The sequence below is a fragment of the Mobula birostris genome, chromosome 7 (assembly GCF_030028105.1).
Source record: "Mobula birostris isolate sMobBir1 chromosome 7, sMobBir1.hap1, whole genome shotgun sequence".
Lineage (NCBI taxonomy): Eukaryota > Metazoa > Chordata > Chondrichthyes > Myliobatiformes > Myliobatidae > Mobula > Mobula birostris.
The window spans coordinates 42837948-42855563 of NC_092376.1; the positions used below are offsets into that span (position 1 = coordinate 42837948).

The window sequence follows — 17616 nt, forward strand, 5'->3', positions numbered from 1 at the left end:
ATGCCAGTGCCCATGAATGGAAAAGCCTACAAAAAGTGGTCAGCCCAGTCCATCACAGGCAAAACCTTCCCATCAACGAGCACATTTACAATGACGTCACAAGACGGCAGCATCCATCATTAAGGACCGCCATCATCCAGGCCATGCTTTCTTCTCTCTACTACCATCGGGCAGGAGTTATACAGGGTTAGGTCCCACACACCAGGTTCAGTAACAGCTATTACACTTCAACCATCAGGCTCCTGAACTAGCGTGGATAACTTCACCCACTTCAATGCTGAACTGACCCCATTACCTCACTTTTAATGACTCTATAACTCTTATAACTCTTACTTATTTACTTTTTTAATTATTTGCATGGTTTATCTTCTTTTGCACATAGGCTGTTTGTTATCAGCTCAATCAATGAATTGGTAGCGAGGAGATCTGTGTCATTCCTTGGCAGATGCATCCCTTCTTTGACTCGAGTGCAGATAACTGGCAGTGGGTGTTCCAAGTGGAGCTTTGGAGTGACAGCAATTCCAAAGTCCTTTATCAGCTGTAAAATACTCTGAGAGACTCTTTGAAAGGTGCAACATAAATAGAAGACGTTTCGTATTCAAGTTCTATGTCAATGTTCATAATAAAAACCAACCCATTTTCAATTGGATGTTATCCAATTGCCTTATAGCTGTGAAATTTATTTCCTCTTAGCCATTTCTTCATTAAAATTGTGTGAAAATAAGGGAAGGAGAGCTTGATTTTTTTCTTGCTAAATAGGAGTGGTTCTTTCGTTAACAGATATTGTAAGACCTGTTCTTCTTCTCACAGATTCCCACTACAGATTTCAGGGATCTGTTTAAATGTTTTAAGTTCATTGTTGGTGCGATTCAGACATCTTTCCTAAGACTGTGATGCCTGGTGGCAGGGAAAGAAGGTACTGAAGACTACTCGAGGAATAAGTTTGGTTGGAAAGCATTTGCTATATCGAAGTGCAATGGAGTGAGTTAATGACTATCAGAAATACAGGAAAGGGGTTGTTGATGAGACTTCCATTCAGTCATGGACAAATTATGTAAAATGATGCCATGTGAGAAATAAAATAGACACATCCGCCATATGAAGATAATTTCATGGGACAATAGATCAGAAAGAGGTTCATTTTGAGATACTGCAATCATTGAAAGTATATTATCAATTTTAATTTTGCAGGTTTGTTTCTCTGCAGACTTTAAATTTATTCTGTAATCTGAACACTTCCAGCAGGTGCTTCAGCTGAATAAATTGTATTGTACGGTATACCTGAATTTACATTTTGTTTAAATATGGCATGAAAAGAATCCTAATCCTAGGAGCAGAACACCACAAATGTACTGTACATTTCAGTTGATGAATACTGTATCATTCAACATATCAAAAATGGAGTAATATTTGATCAATTTATAAATAGAATTGCCACTGACAGCTTGGTATTTATCTTTTCAGTCATAAATGGAAGAACTGTCAGAAGATTATGAAGAGGAGGAGAGGGGTGAGTGTGTCCAAATCCCTGCATAATTTTAATTGCCATTCTTCCTGGGGGGAAATCAGCAGTAAAACAAGTTTTCATGCAGTACTGTAATGATCATGTGCTAATGTGGCCAATGTAATGTTAGTGCTTAATAATAGATTTAGCCATATTATCTGATGTCAACTATGCTCCATTAAACTATTACAGAGAAGCTCTCGCAATCTTGTAGTATGCTGAAGCTTTTGTGGTGTAGATGCTAATTGTACTTAATAGTAGTATTGAGTGAAGTACTGTCACCTGTACCAGATGGAAACAATAACGAAACTTATCATTGAGAGGTTTGTATCAGAGGTGATCTTACATTTTTTTTTATTGTAATGTATGCCAGTATTTAAGTTTATCTGTATTCATTTAGTAACCATTATTATGATGCTGCAGGTTGAGGCTCTGAATGTCAAAAGAAAATTTATATAAATTAGAAACAGTAAATCAGACTATGAACAGGTTCATAATTGAGAGAATAAAACATTGTCAAGATTTTTCTTATTGGAAAAGGTTAGGAAAAGAATTACACAAATTATGGCAGAAGGAAAAGGCTTTAAAAGATAAAATGAAAAGTAAAATGTTCATGTGTGAGACACTAAAAGGAAAATTTCTGAGAGCCAGCATTTGCACATTAAGGTCAATAGCCACTTCCTGCATTGAATCATCAGTTGTTACAGCACCATTAACGTTTTTCAAGGTTAATTTCACAAACTTTTTCCTGAGACTTCATATTAGAGTTGAGCCACGGTGGGCAAAATTAGCAATCAATATATTGCCTTGGTAACTGTATTTTTGAGGCTCATTCTGCTCTATTTACTTATTTCATTTATGTATTATGTAATCTTCAGTTTTTTCACAGTTTCTCATGTTTATATGTGTTCCAACAATTACTGCCTTCCTTTGACAGGTATCCTGTTAAAGCTTACTCAATCTAGCTCTTGAATTCTCTTCCTGGGTTAAAGGTGATTGAAGAGATTATATTTAAGCTTGTTTAAAATTTCTCTTCAACATTTATAAAACTATCCGCCAACATACGTACCCTGTCTTGTTTGTGTGCTGTATAGCCATCAGGAAGGATGAGAGCATAAGAGGAGTGACACCTCTGGGTAGTAGAGGAATCCAAGTAAAAACCTCCCTGTACATAGACAACATCTCCATCGTCTACACAATTCCAAAGTCAGTGTGCAGATTGATCAGCATCTGTGACCAGTTTGAGTTGGCTTCAGGGCCCATGCTTAACTTGCCAAGAATGGGCCATGCTCTTTGGCAACTGGCTCAACTGATCCAGTGTCCCCTTCATCATCAGATCTGAGCATATGAAGGTGTTGGGCATCTGGTTCGGAGGGGCTGAGGCAACAAGAATTGGCCGGAGCGGTAAAACAGAAATTGGGACTGTGGGGAGGATACTCCCTATTGATAACTGAGAGGAACCTGGTCATAAGGTGTGAGGTGCTCTCAGGGTTGCTGTACTTGGCGCAGGTGTGGCCCGTACCCCGACTCTTCCAGCTTGGGGATCTCCGGAGCTGTCTTCAGGTTTCATCTGGCGATCCAAGATGGAGTGGGTCAGACAGGTCAAATGCACGCCCCTGGCCAACAGGCAAAAGCATACCCAATGTTCCCCTCACCCTGATAACTACCTTCATGTGTGGCTGCATCAGGCTGTGAGTGGAACCTGACTACGTGGACACCAAGTACCACTACGTGCCAAGGTTCTGTCTCTTTCCGGTGTTGTGAAGGATAGTTTTAGCCCCATTGCTGTGCAACGTCCCAGTCAGTTGGATGTTGCCACACTACCTGTCCTTTGTGAAAAATTCTGCTGGACCAACACCTTTGACCATGTCCATCATGCACTGGTCAGCTTGGAGACACTGCAGGAAAAAGGCTCATGGATACAGTGGGGTGGTTTCCTGAGCAGACCGTCCAGACCTTCTGGCAGAATGCCTTAATGCCAGACCTCACCAAGGGGCATCAAGATCTTGCCTGGCTGGCAATGGGAGGAGTCCTCCCAGTCAGATCTTCCTTGCATACCTGGAACATTACTTTGCCACAGCGAGCTGCCTGTGGGATGACTTTAGTGGGGGAGAGATGGTAACACACCTCTTTGCCGACTGTGGGTTGATAAAAAGCATGTGGAGAAAGATGAAAGGTTCTGTGTCACGGTTCATTCTGAGCAGTTGTGTGTCACAGGACTCTCTGATCTACAGGCTGTTCCCAGGGACACTCACGGAGACAAACATCAAGTGCTGCTGGCAGATTGACAGATGCCCTTTGGTCTGCCCAGAAATTGTTGGCCTGCTGTCACGTCAAGTCAAGTCACTTTTTATTGTCATTTCATCCATAACTGCTGGTACAGAACATAGTAAAAATGAGACAATGTTTTCCAGGACCATGGTGCTACATGAAACAATACAAAAACTACACTGAACTACGTAAGAAAAAATCACAAAAACTACACTAGACTACAGACCTATCCAGGACTGCATATAGTGCACAAAACAGTGCAGGCACTACAATAAATAATAATAAATAATAAACAAGACAGTGGGCACAGTAGAGGGCAGTAGGTTGGTGTCAAGCCAGGCTCTGGGTATTGAGGAGTCTGATGGCTTGGGGGAAGAAACTGTTACATAGTCTGGTTGTGAGAGCCCGAATGCTTCGGTTCCTTTTTCCAGATGGCAGGAGGGAGAAGAGTTTGTATGAGGGGTGTGTGGGGTCCTTCATAATGCTGTTTGCTTTGCGGATGCAGCGTGTGGTGTAAATGTCTGTGATGGCGGGACGAGAGACCCCGATGATCTTCTCAGCTGACCTCACTATCCGCTGCAGGGTCCTGCGATCCGAGATGGTACAATTTCTGAACCAGGCCATGATGCAGCTGCTCAGGGTGCTCTCAGTACAACCCCTGTAGAATGTGGTGAGGATGGGAGGGTGGGAGACAGACTTTTCTCAGCCTTCGCGGAAAGTAGAGACGCTGCTGGGCTTTCTTTGCTATAGAACTGGTGTTGAGGGACCAGGTGAGATTCTCCGCCAGGTGAACACCAAGAAATTTGGTGCTCTTAACAATCTCTATGGAGGCGTCGTCGATGTTCAGCAGAGATGCTGCCGACTAGCACAGTCCAGGCTTCAGGAGTACATGCTGAGGGATGCACTGAAGGTTGGTGCAACCACTGGCAGGGCTCGCTGGGAAGGACCACAGTGTAAAGTTCATTTGCTATAGGAGATGATGGGTCTCTCAATTGTAGGAGTAGTAAACCATTCCTGAGGGCCACACGAGTAACAGCAGTGCTGTTGATGTGTATGAATGCAATGAAGCAGTACAGAAAGCAATCACTATCAATATAAAGAATGAAAAGGCATTGAACAGTTTTTTCTTGTAAATAATTTTATGAATAAAATTTATTTTAAAAAATGTATTGTGACAAATCATGCCGAAGAAATATTAACTGAACATTAATTTGATCTCAGATGATGTCATAATATTAATTGCTTCCGCTAGAGTTAATCAGAGGATTTAACCAGCATAAGCTAATTCTTGATACATAGCAGATAAAAAAAATAATTTATCAGAAATTCAGTTGCATAAATTTTCCTTTCAGCAATATATGATTAAAAATTTATTTTAGAATGGAATGTGTTAATGATCATTTCTATATTGATAGAGAATCAGGCTATTTCCCCACAAAGTCTACACGTTGCAGTACTCTTACATTAATCACTTTCTTTACATATTCTCCCCAACTCCCCCCCTGATTCCACCCCTCACTTACCACTGAGGGAAAATGACAGTGGCCATGTACTAAATCAGCCTGCTCTTCTTGAGGATGTGGGAGGGAAGCGGAGCACCCTGGAGAAACTGATGTGGTCTCAGGAAGAATATACAAACTCCACATAGTTGGCAGTTGAGGTCAGGAACAGACACAGGCCCCTGGTACTTTGAGGCAGCAGCTCTAACAGGCAAGCAACTGTGTTGTCCTATAAAACGTTGGGTTATTTAGCATCGTTTGGGAAATCCAGCCAGTATTTCTGGGTATCAGTCACCCTGGCATATCTGCTGCAATCTCAAAGTTCAAAGGACATTCATTATCAATGCATGTATACTACATACAACCTTGAAATTTGTATACTTACAGGCAGCCACAAGAACAAAGAAACCCAAAGGAACCTCTTGAAAAAGACTATTCAACACCCAATGTGCAAAAAACAAGGAACGAATCATGCAAACAATAAAATAAACAAATAAGGCTCAGCACTAAAGTTCACAAAAGTGAGTCCACAGCTACAAAGCCAGTTCACCGCTGCAGCCAGCTCAGGAGCCCATTAGTTGCAGGCCACAGCCTCAGTTCAGTGCAGAGACGAGTAAACCTTGCAAAGCAGTGAGCCAAACACCGGTGTGTCCCTCGCCTCCGGCCCGACACCTCAACCTTTTCAGTCTGGCTTGGCATTTAAATCAGCCGAACATCAGCTCATTCCTTGTTCTTGGGGCGGGGCCCTGGTGCTTCGATTTGACTCCAAGTCCACTCCAGCTATGGCCAAACATCAGCTCCTTCCTCACTGTCAGGCCCAGGTCCCACCATATCAATTCGGCTCATACCCAACCTTTTCAATCTAGCCCGGCGCCGAATTTAGTGAAACGCTGGCCCGCTCCTCACTCTTGGGCCTGGGCTCCGCTGCCGGCTCAATTTGGCCCATGCCCACAGCACCACTACAACTGTACTGCTTCTTCGAGACTCCATTTCACTGAATCCTTCCAGAACACCACAAAAATGCCAGATTTTACAGGTGGTTCAAAAGAACAACTCTGAAAAGGAAGTTATAGACTAATGATCATTGTCCAGAAAAAATGTGATTAATAGAATAGTTAGTAGATTTGTTTGTTGTCATCAATGCGTCGCCATGTCTCACAGCACCACCTTAAACTCCACTGCTGAAGCTCAAAGGATGGTGTTTATGGAACCTTCAAGAGAACCTGGACAATGCTGGCCTTCCTTACCCAATATTGGATGGCGCCACCTAAGAGGACTGTTTTCCTATCTTGGAGCTTTTCCTACCACTGTATGCTACCCTCACCTATTTTTTCCCTGAGGCCCTGGTGCTAAATTCCTATTTATTTCACTGTTTGCTTCCCAACTTCTTCCTACTGTTTTGTTTCTGGTCATTGCTGAATATCCTTTTGGGATCCTGGACTCCTGCCAAGTTTGTTTACAATAGTAACAGCAAACTCCACTGCAAGTATATATACTAGTCCTGTTGAGCTGTAATCTGTCCAGAAATCTAAACACCATCCCTCCCATCACACATCCATTTGATCTCTGCTCTTGCTCTGTTTGTTGCCATGTGGCACAAAGATTAGTCTGGAGATTAGTACATCTGAAGTTCTGCTTTTTAATCTCTTTCCTACTGCCTTAAAACCCATTTGCCAGATCTTATTCCTTTTTTATTATCCTAGATTGTTGGGACCAATGAAGTTCACAACTTCTGACTCTTCATCCTCTACTCTAAAGATGCTCTGCAGCTGTGCAGTGATATACTATATTCTTAAAATCATACATCACATATATTTCTATAGATTGAATAAATCTTTCCTCTTAATTTTATATGATGTTGCTACATTTGGTGGTGTTCCCTCAGCAAAAGAGCAGAGGAGCTAAATAAAGGTTTTGCTTGAAATTGGAACTCCTGGTTTAAGTTATTTTTCTGTCTAAGCTTTGCTTCAGGTTCAAATCATCTGGTGGATGAGATGATGCTTAATAGACAATTATGCTAATTTCATCAGGAGTTTGATGTTAGTATCTCAGGCTAACACTCATTGCTGTTAGTAATTCTTCCAGATAAGCCTTTCCTTTGGTGCTAATCTTAACGGCACAGTCAAGATGGCAACCATATATGGTAAATTGCTGAACTAAACACTCTAAAGTGTTTTGCTGTATTATGTTTACCCTCTTTTTCCAATACTAATTTAGCTTGTAGAGCTAAAGTGAATTGGCAATAAGGTTAAAGGATCAGTTAATTAAGGAATAGTAGTCATTTAAAGGTATTACTCAGACCCATAGAATGGATTCTTTACAGCAAAAAAAAGCTTAGGGAGAGAACTTAGCATCTGTGGTTAACTGAAAGCTGTTAAAGATAGCGGAAAACTCTGTTACAGCTCATCATTGTGTAAAAGTGGATGTCAGGTTTGAATATTAGATAAATTATTTTGCAATGAATGATTAAACAATTAAGAAGAGAAACAGTATGAGAAATAACTAACTAGAAATATGTATAAAATACATGTAAAATATGCAAAATGAATAAAGTTAATAATGGGTCTATTGAAAGTGAGTCTGAGGAATTAATAAAGGGGAAAACCAGTTTGCAAATAAATTAAACACTCATTTTGTCGCAGAAAGGGCTATAAATAGGATGGGAGGAAGGAACTTCAAAACTTATGACTGTCTTAGTAGTGCTGCTGAGTCAAATGTTATTTTGTGGATTGAAGCCTCTGGGTCCAGATGGATTTCATCCTCATGTTTTAAAAAGAGCCGCTAGTACATTGTTAATGCCCTAGATTCTTGGAAAGTGCCATGAAATTCCAAAATAGTATATGTCCCTTCCTTTTTATTCATAAGGGGAAGAGATAGCAGGAAATTTCAGACCATATAGTTTAATATCTGTCATTGGGAAATGTAAGAAGCTATTGCTAAAGAAATGGCAGCAAAGCAATTGGGAAAAGTTCAAAGTAATTGAGCAAAGTTAATGTGGTTTTACGAAAGGGAGATCCAGTTTGACGAAACTAATTGAGTTGTTTGAAGAAGGAACTTGTGTGGTGGACAAAGAGGAAACCGGTGAATCCCTTGTACTTGATTTCCAGAAGACATTTGATGAGGTGGTGCATCAAAGCTTATTGTGGAAAATAAAACTCATGATTCAGGTAATCAAGTAGGCATAAATGTATCTTTTTCCAGTTGGAGGGATTTAATGAACAGTGTGTCACATGGATTGGTAAATTTCCTACAGTTTGTGTAAATGAAAGACAGATAGTATATTTGCTAAATTTGCTGATGGCACAAAGTTGAGCACAATACATAAGGAGGTGAAATGGTAGGTGGTAGTGTGGAGGTGAAGGTTATAACATTTTGTGTTCATTTATGTCTTGGTTCCCCTTAATATGGAATTTACATAAACATTTTGGAAAGACAGGATGATTAGACAGTTTGGCATTGTGTGGAGGAAATACTGCCTCACTAATTTGATTCAGTATTTTGTGGCAACAAATGAAAAGATTAAAGGCAGATGATAGACATCATCTAAGTGGACTTTATTAAGGCATTTGAAAGTTTGTACATGGTAGGCAAGTCCAGATTGTTGAAACACATGAGCTGCTAATTGAATCCAAAACTGGCAGTGTGATAGGAAGTAAAGGGTAGTATCAGAAAGACAAGAGATTCTGCAGATGCTGAAAATTGGATTTCTACACTGCGAAGTCTCTTCCAGGGATGCCTACCCTGAAGAAGTTTAAATCTTCCCTTCGACGGGAGTTCTGTGAAGCCCTGTCTCACTGCTTCCCCTCTGTGATCCCTGCTGCTCTCTGACTGGAAGGGTTTCAACCCGAAACTTTGACTGTACTCTTTTCCATAGATGCTGCCTGACTTGCTGAGTTCCTCCAGCATTTTGCGTGTGTTGCTCGGATTTCCAGCATCTGCACATTTTCTCTTGAAAGTGATAGGTGAAGCCAAGTGACTATGGAGGAAGTAAGAAGCGGGGAAGTGATTGGTGGAAAAGCTAAATGGCTGGAGAAGAAGGAGAGGAGAAAAGACCATGGGCGAAAGGAAAGGAGGAGGGGACCAGGGGGAGGTGATAGGCAGGTGAGGGGAAGAGGAGAGGTGAGAGTGGAGCTAGAGTGGGGAATGGAAGAAGAGGAAAGGCGAGGGGGAAAATTACTGGAAATGTGAGAAATTGATGTTCATGCCATCTGGTTGGAGGTTACCCAGAGAGAATATGAGGTGTTGCTTCTCCAACCTGAGAGTAGCGAAAGGATGCTTTTCTAGTTGAAAGTCTGTAAATTATGGTGTACCACAGAGATCGGTCCTGGGACCCTCATTGCTTGTGTAAATGACTTTGCATCTGGATGTAGGAATGTATGATTAGTAAATCTGCAGTTGTTGGCATTGTGAATAGCGAAGAAGGTTGGTTAAGGCTATAGTAGAATATGAGTCAGATAGAAAATCGGGTACAGCATGGGCAGATGGAATTTAATCAAAGTGAAGTTTATTGTCATAAGCACAGGTGCAATGAAAAACAGTTAAAGTAACATTGCTGACACAGAGCATCACAGAAACTGCATTCTCATAAAAAACATAAATTATAAACAATTTTTAAAAGAACAAGCACAATCAGAACAAAAAAGTCTATTTTATTTCAAAATAGTCATAGTTTTGCTAAACTGTAGTGATTAGGGTTTTAGTGATTGGCTTAAGAACTATGGGGTATTAGCTGTTCTTGAGTCCATGGTGTGGGGCTTCAGACTTCTGTACCTCCTGCCTGGTAGGAGATAAGAATGGGCCATTTCTTTTTATGAAACAGTTTCCACTGATAAAATTTTGGGTTACTGCTCCTAATGTGGTTTATTGATTTCAGACCGAGTCAACAAAATTACTACACAAGACTTTGATTGAACTACTAAGTTTCAATTTCCCTCCGATGCAACCGTTTCTACCAATATTTTGTCTAGCCTGCTTCATGAAGAATGGTCATTGGTTTGAAATGTTAAAGGTCATCCTGACACACATATAGTACTGCATTTTGAAGGGAATTATGTAGTAGTGCTGCCAAGTGACTTTAAAATATCACAGCTAAGTTTTTAAAAGTGATGTGTGCAAGGCTGTGTGGATTTGCAGCATCTACAGATTTTCTCTTGTTTATGTGAGTCAGCTGTTGGTCATGATAGTAGAAGATTCTAGGGTACACTTTTTGTAGAATTTGATCTTTCTTGCACAGAGAGGAGTGAAGGTGTTAGGTTTTCAGAAGCAGAGAATGAGATGGCTTGTTTTATTGGTCAGGATTTTGAACCAGTCATTATTCTGTGCGACTGACATCAACCTTACGATTTCTACACAAGTATGGTTAAAATTGGAAGTGCCAAGCTGGTTGACAGTAATGCCAAGTGCACCTTCACAAATGGTGCTCCACATAGTCAATCTGAAATCACTTGAACTGATTTGAATTTAAGCTTTTTGCAAACCAATCACATTTAAAATGCTTTAAAATTATCTTGTTCATAAGTTTAAATTTAGGTTTTGAATGGCTTACCAAGGTAATTGCAAACTATCTTTTTCTTAAACTATCAGGCTTCGAATTTGTGTAAATTCCCCAAACTTTTATATTTTTAAATTTCAGCTTCCACTTGAATCATATATACTTAAAAGGTTAATTGAATTGTTTCCTGGGGGTTTTCAGTCTGTGAGAATTGGTTGTTCATCTTGAAGATGCACACAAGGTATCCTTTTTAACAGAAACTTGACAGCAGTAAGTATTAGGAAAGTTGAAGTACTCAGTACAGAGGCTGTTAAATCATTGTTGAGAGTATTTTAAAATCATGTCAGCAAGAAGCATTGTCAGTGCTATTTTTGATGGTGGCTTGGAATGAACAATGAAGTTTGGTATAATGAGAGTGTATAGGAAGGATATGGTCTTTCTACTCAGAGTTACACATACACATGCTGGAGGAACTCAGCAGGTCAGGCAGCATCTATGGAGAGGAATAATATATGCTGCCCAACCACCTGATCTCCTCCAGCATTTTTTATGTGTTGCTTTGAATTTCCAGCATCCGCAGAATTTCTTGTGTTTATGTTCTTTCTACTATAGTTTATATATGGCTACAAATACTCTTTAAATTTTTGAAGTATAAACATATTGATTGATAGCCTCAACATTTCCTCTAACGTTGATTTTTTTTCATAGAGCTGAATGGTTACATAGATAAATGGAGAAGATGTTGGAAGAATTGTACTAATCATCTTGGTAAGTTCTGAGCTGTGATTGATTAGCACATTAGTCTTCTGCCTTTCCATCTCTGGCTTTAGTCAATTGACAAATTGTTAATTTTCTGTAATTGTGGTGTACTTTTTCTGTAGAGCATTTGACATTTTTGGTAGAACGTTGTTTCAAAAATTAAGTAAATTCAAGTGAAATGTGAGTAAGTCATAACATTTATAACAAGTTACAAGTCATTATTAATGTTGGCATATATATCTAAATGCACATAGTTAGACATCAGCAAGTGGCCAACATTAATGTGGTTTGTTTATTTTTGAATTAATTGAATAAATTAGTTAAATATAGAGCTGTTCAGGAGCATCCATTGTACAGCAGGCCTTTGTCTATTGTTAATCCCCCCCACCTCAGTCTCCCTGATTAATTTGCAATGGGTAAGGGAGTGACAGTGATTCACCGAAATGGGATGGTCCTTTTGATGAAGCTGTTGCCATGGATGTAATTACAGAGATGAATTACTGTTGCTAATCTGGTTCATTGATTTATAGGATTAAGAAAATAAAATTACAACATTACTGTACAAGATCTTTCCTATATTTTGTAGACTCTTAATTTCAGTTTATAATTAGTCTCTAATTAGATGAAACATGTCTGTACCATTGTATATTATTTTCAAGGACTACTATCAATTTCTAAATTTATTTTTTTCCTCATGCAAAAATTGCAAAGCAATGATCTTATTCATAGCCACAATAACTGTAAATGTGGAACGATTTCTGGAAAAGTATGGTATGTTTTTCCCAGCCACTGTCATTTTGCGCATTTGACAGCAACTAATTTATTACATTTCTTCCCCTTTCTGATGTTTGGTGTGAACAACCACTGAACCTGTTGACTGTCTCTCTGTGCTTTTATGTATAGAGTTGCTGCACATGATTGTCTGATTAAATATTTGCATTAATGAGTAGGTGTACAGTTGTAACTAATCAAGTGGCCACTGAGTGTAGGTTTACATGAAGATAGAATGATAATGCATTTGGAACTGCACGTTAGCATTTTGGTGATTCACAAGTTGCTTTCTGATCTTAAAAGCTTGTTGAGGAACTATGGCATGAATAAATAATAATAGAAAGAAGATCTATGAGCAAATTACTGCAGTTTTCATTGACAGATTTATTAACATTTTAAAGCAATGCACTGGGCATTATAAGTACAAAACGTTTTTGGTCTATTTTAGGTAAACTTTTCAGATTTTAGAAACTTAGTTAATTGCAGTTATTTCTCCAATGATGTCTTCTGGAAATTCTAGATTACATTTTATACAAAAATATTTTTTTAACTGCAGCAAGCTTGTGATTCACTTTAAAATGCAGCACCCTGGAATATTCTATCACAAGGGGGGATTTTCTGAGAGTTTTGTAATTGATCTCCACATGTGGCTCTGTAAACCATTTCTTGATCTTTTGAAACTAGCATTTTGTTTAATGTAATTTCAACTACCTAAAGCCTATGCTTTGTTGCATTTTGACAAAGTTACTGAACTCTCACAGGATCAATTTTTTTTTAGGAAAGGCTGTTTCAGTCTTATTTATCTAAATTATGTTCCATCTTAATTAATAAAATTAAAATATTTTCCAATAAAATAAAAAATAGACAATCATATAAACTGTACTTTTATTTAAAACAAGTTGGAAGGGTAGATGAGAAAGAAGAGGAGCTGAGGTAAAACAATAGTTTAGGTAGAAAGAAAAAACTAAAGAAGTTAAGAACACAATGCTATAGTAGAAGTTTATCTTGATGCTTATAGCTGAAATAATGAGATGTCAATTGTTGATAGAAGGGCAGATAATTGTGTATTTTATTAAAAGTATGGAAAACAAAGTAGGTTTCCTTAATAACCACTACCTAGTGACTCTGAAATCTACCATCATGAAATGCTTTGAAAGGCTCGTAATGCCACACATTAACTCCAGCTTCCCATGAAGAATTGAGGATATATAAAAAATCATTTTGAACCTATGTAACCTCTGGCTAAAAGAATAATTGGGACTGAATAGGAACTTTTGAACTGAAGTAAACTCTTGTCTTCAGCGGTTAGATAAGACAGGTTCATTACACTGGACAACAAATTTTTTCAAAAGTGTTGCTTCCTCGGAATTTTTTTTTCCTTTATGATAGACCACTTGAAGCTGAACACAAATATAATTTCAGACTACTTGTATAACGTAGGAATTTGGAGAAACAAGAAATAGACTTTAATTGACTATAATGCTGTTAATTGCATTACAGTGCTGATGCTTTGCAATAGTTCAAAAATGTTTTGTTGATGATTTTCATTTGTACTCAGTGTCTGAGGCTTCTCACTTAGGTGACCAACAATAATCAGCCAGCATTGATAGATTCCAGTTGCCCTGATACAGTTTCTCCATGACCCCAATGTCCTGGTGAAACCTTTCACCATGCTTGTCACTGACAGTGCCAAGATTTGCAGGAAAGGTGTCTAAATGAAAATGCAGAAAATGATTCTTTAGTGACATGTTGCACTTCATGGTTTTGTAAGCTTGAAGCATGTTGTCAACCAGCTGCACATAGTTTGGTGCTCTGTAGTTGCCAAAAAAATGTGCAATGAATGCCTTCCAGGGGATTTTCTCTGGTCCCACTAGAAGCTCTTCAAATTGCCTGTCATTGATGACCTATTTAATTTACGGACCAGTAAAAATTCTTTCCTCAATCTTGGCATCAGTTGTTCTGGGAAACATCTGTCTCAAATATCAAAATCCTTCTCAGAAATCTTTGTGCCTGGTGACAGCAGATTCCATCCTTGCAGTCTTGAAACCAGTAATTCTGCTTTTGCCTTTGACAAAACCAAGTCTCTGACCGGGTCATTTAATTCAGACTGAGTTATCACATCAGGCTCACTCAACATAATGGGTTCAAAATCTGTATCAATATCAGTGTCATGTTCCATTCCTGGCTTGTGCATCATGGCATCTTTGTCTACCTCCTCTAAACTCCATGTCCTGTTTTTCTAAAACCTGTCCTTCATGCAGCATCTGCCCTGCGTAGGCGTGCCCAGGTATGCTCGGACAAGATAGAAAACTCTTCAGCTTATATTGTGGGCAACATTTTAATTAACTTGTATTATGAATCAAAATAACAATTATAGGCAATTTCAAGAAAATAGTAAGTGATGGGGAAATGTCATTAGTGATTTTCATGATCAGCAGCCCAAAATCCATAAGATACACCCAAAAGTATTCAGGAAGCAAATTCTTTGTTGTCTTGTGTTATCAATTCTTTTCCGCTTTCAGAGAGACATTGGGAGGTTGATAACATTATACATTATACATTGTACCCTTGTTTGATTGGGGAAGGAGGACTAGCCGATAAGGACAGGAATGAACATCTGTCTGTAACTAAGTCAGGCCTTGCAAAGAGAATAACTCATAAGGACTGGGCAGTACATCCATCCGTAATTAAAACCTTGATTTAGTGGACTCTCTTATCTAAGTAATTAAGTTTTGCACCCACAGACTTGGTTGGTGTACCAGTTCAAATAACATCTTGCAATAGTAATGTATGGTGCTTACTATGTATAAATATACGGCTGTAACCTGACTAAATCAGTCCACTTGTCAGAAGGTGGCAGTGCTTACATGCCTTCCCTTTGACAACTGGGTCTCAAACTCCTGTAGGAGAGTGTGCAATAAACTGTGGTGATGATAAGAAGCTGGTCTCCTGAGTTTTATTCAGATTCAACTTTAACACCCAGACAACCTCAACCCACTGCAATTCACCTACTGCCAAAACAGGCCTACAGCAAATGCTATCTAGAGTATCTAGACCTGTTGCTATTGTCACGTATCCTGTGACGGGAATAAAGAACCAGCAGAGATGGAAAACACTTTGGAGTCCAGTATTGCTATAAACTAATAATATTTATTAGTAACTACGCAATACAGTAATATAAATGTAAATAAATCAAACAGGTTAGCAATGATTATATATATAAAAGTAAGTATATCAGTAAGTTTGGAAATATATGTATGAAAACCAAGCTTCTTTAAGTCTAGGGGTAAAAAAATACAGTCTTATGATGACGAGTAAAGTTCAGTTCAGTTCGATGTATTGAGTTGAGTAGTGATGGAGAGAGAGAGGGAGAGATTTGAGTCTTCAGGTGAGCTGACGCCATCGATCTTCTCGTTGTCCTTCAAAATCCTTTAAAAGTCACCGACTGTGACTTTAACAAAAGGGACCGGTTTTCTGTGGTGGAGCTATCTCCCAGGCAAGGGTGGACACATGGACAACTCCCCACCAGTCAACCCTTTTCCTCTTTCCACTGTTAGGGCGATGGATCGATCCACCGGATCGATCCTCCAAAACCCACTTTTTCTGCGGGCACAACAATGCTCATTCAGTGTCCAAACATGTGTCTGAGGTCTGTATCATCTGACCTCCTATTTTATCTTCCTGTGCTGAGCATCAACTGTCATTCAAATAATCCCTCCTTCCTTTGTCTGTGTAAGAAATGCAAGCAGGCAAAAATCCTTGAAGAAAATATCAACAACCTGCCTTCGGTCACCATAGCAACTTTCGAGCTGCTCGGTGCTGTCTCCAACTCCAAACTCAGTAGGAATCCAAAAGTTAACCAGTTCCTTCTTGTGCCTTAAAGTGACAGTCCCACAGTTAGTTTTTCTTTCTTTCTTTCTTTCTTTCTTTCTCTCTTTCTCTCTCTCTCTCTTTCTCTCTCTCTCTCTCTTTCTCTCTCTCTCTCTCTTTCTCTCTCTCTCTCTCTCTCTCTCTCTTTTCAAAAGCACAGTTAATAGGGGTAAATGAGCACAGTTCATAGGGGTAATTCAGGGATCCCTCACACTATGCTGTGTCTGTAAATAAAAAAACACACGTCCTCAACTTGCTGACCAGAAAACCACAATCAGTAAGGGTAGGCAGCAGCTCCACCTCCATAATTATTCTAAACACTGGTGCTCCACAAGATTGCATCCTCAGCTCCCTAGCCTACTTCCTGTACATTGAAGGCTGCATGGTTAGATTCTGCTCTAACTCCATCTGCAAGTTTGCAAACGATACCATCGTAGTGAGCTATATCCCAAATAATAACGGGGCAGGTAGAGAACTCAGTAACATACTGTCATGTCAACAACCCTTCCCACAATGTCAGCAAAGCATTGACTTCAGGAAGGGGTATGGTATACGTGATCCTGCCTACATTAGTTGTGTTAAGGTTCCTAGCCTTAGAAGGTTGAGGGAGTTGAAAGAGAATTATAAAGTAGCAGTTTCTTAGATAGGGGATTCATAGGTTAGAGAAACAGAAAGGAGGTTCTGTGGATGAGAACATGAATCCCTGGACGGATTGTTGCCTCCCGGGTACCAGGGTCTGGGACCTCTCAGATCAAGTCCACAGCATTTTTAAGTGGAAGAGGAGGTTGAGCAGCCAGGGGCCATAGTTCATGTCGGTACCATTGACATGGATAGGATGGGTGACAAGGTTCTTCGAAGTGAGTTTGGGGAATTGGGTGCTGAATTAAAGGACAGGATCTTCAGGGTTGTGATCTCATGATTGCAATCTCATGATTGCTACTCTTGCTGTGTGTGAACGAGGCCAGAAATAGGAAGATCATACAGTTTAACACGTAGCTAAGGACTTGGTGCAGGAGGAAGGGCTTCAGATTTTTAGATCATTGTGCTCTCTTCCAAGGATGGAAAGACTTGTAGAGAAGAGGTAGTTTGCACCTGATCAGGACAGTGACATTTATCCTATTGGGAAGGTTTGCTAATGCTGCACAGGGGGCGTGGGGGGGGCGGGGTTGTGTAAACTATATTTTCAGGGGGATGGGAACAGGGTGCCAGAACAGATAGTGGAGTGGTTGTGGAGAAAGATGTTGTTAAGCCTACATACAAGGCCAAGAATCAAAAAGTTGAGCATGGTGACACTAATGTTCTGAGCTGTGTGCATTTCAATGCAAGGAGCATTGTAGGAAAGGCAGTTGAGATTTGGGCACAGATCACCATGTGCAATCATGACATTGTAGCCATTATTGATTCTTGGTTGCAGGATTGGAAGCTCAATGTTCCAGGGTTCCATTGTTTTA

The 17616-nt window shown here is 39.6% G+C and overlaps 1 protein-coding gene across 6 annotated transcripts in view; it reads left to right on the top strand.

Moving 5' to 3' along the window:
- The first annotated feature begins 729 nt into the window (after positions 1 to 729).
- The window catches only part of atp8a2 (ATPase phospholipid transporting 8A2), a 510439-nt gene continuing 493552 nt past the window's right edge, over positions 730 to 17616 (top strand). For 4 of the 6 annotated variants that reach the window (XR_011886570.1, XM_072263011.1, XM_072263015.1 and 1 more), the window contains exons 1-3: positions 730 to 916; positions 1465 to 1510; positions 11474 to 11533. Coding sequence is in view for 4 of the 6 variants with exons in the window: in XM_072263011.1 (XP_072119112.1) it covers positions 1471 to 1510; positions 11474 to 11533 (100 nt within the window). In the remaining 2 variants the exon portion in view is untranslated. Of the gene's footprint in view, positions 982 to 1464; positions 1511 to 8228; positions 8442 to 11473; positions 11534 to 17616 lie in introns of those variants that run through there. The other 2 variants (XM_072263012.1, XM_072263013.1) reach the window with 2 other exon arrangements.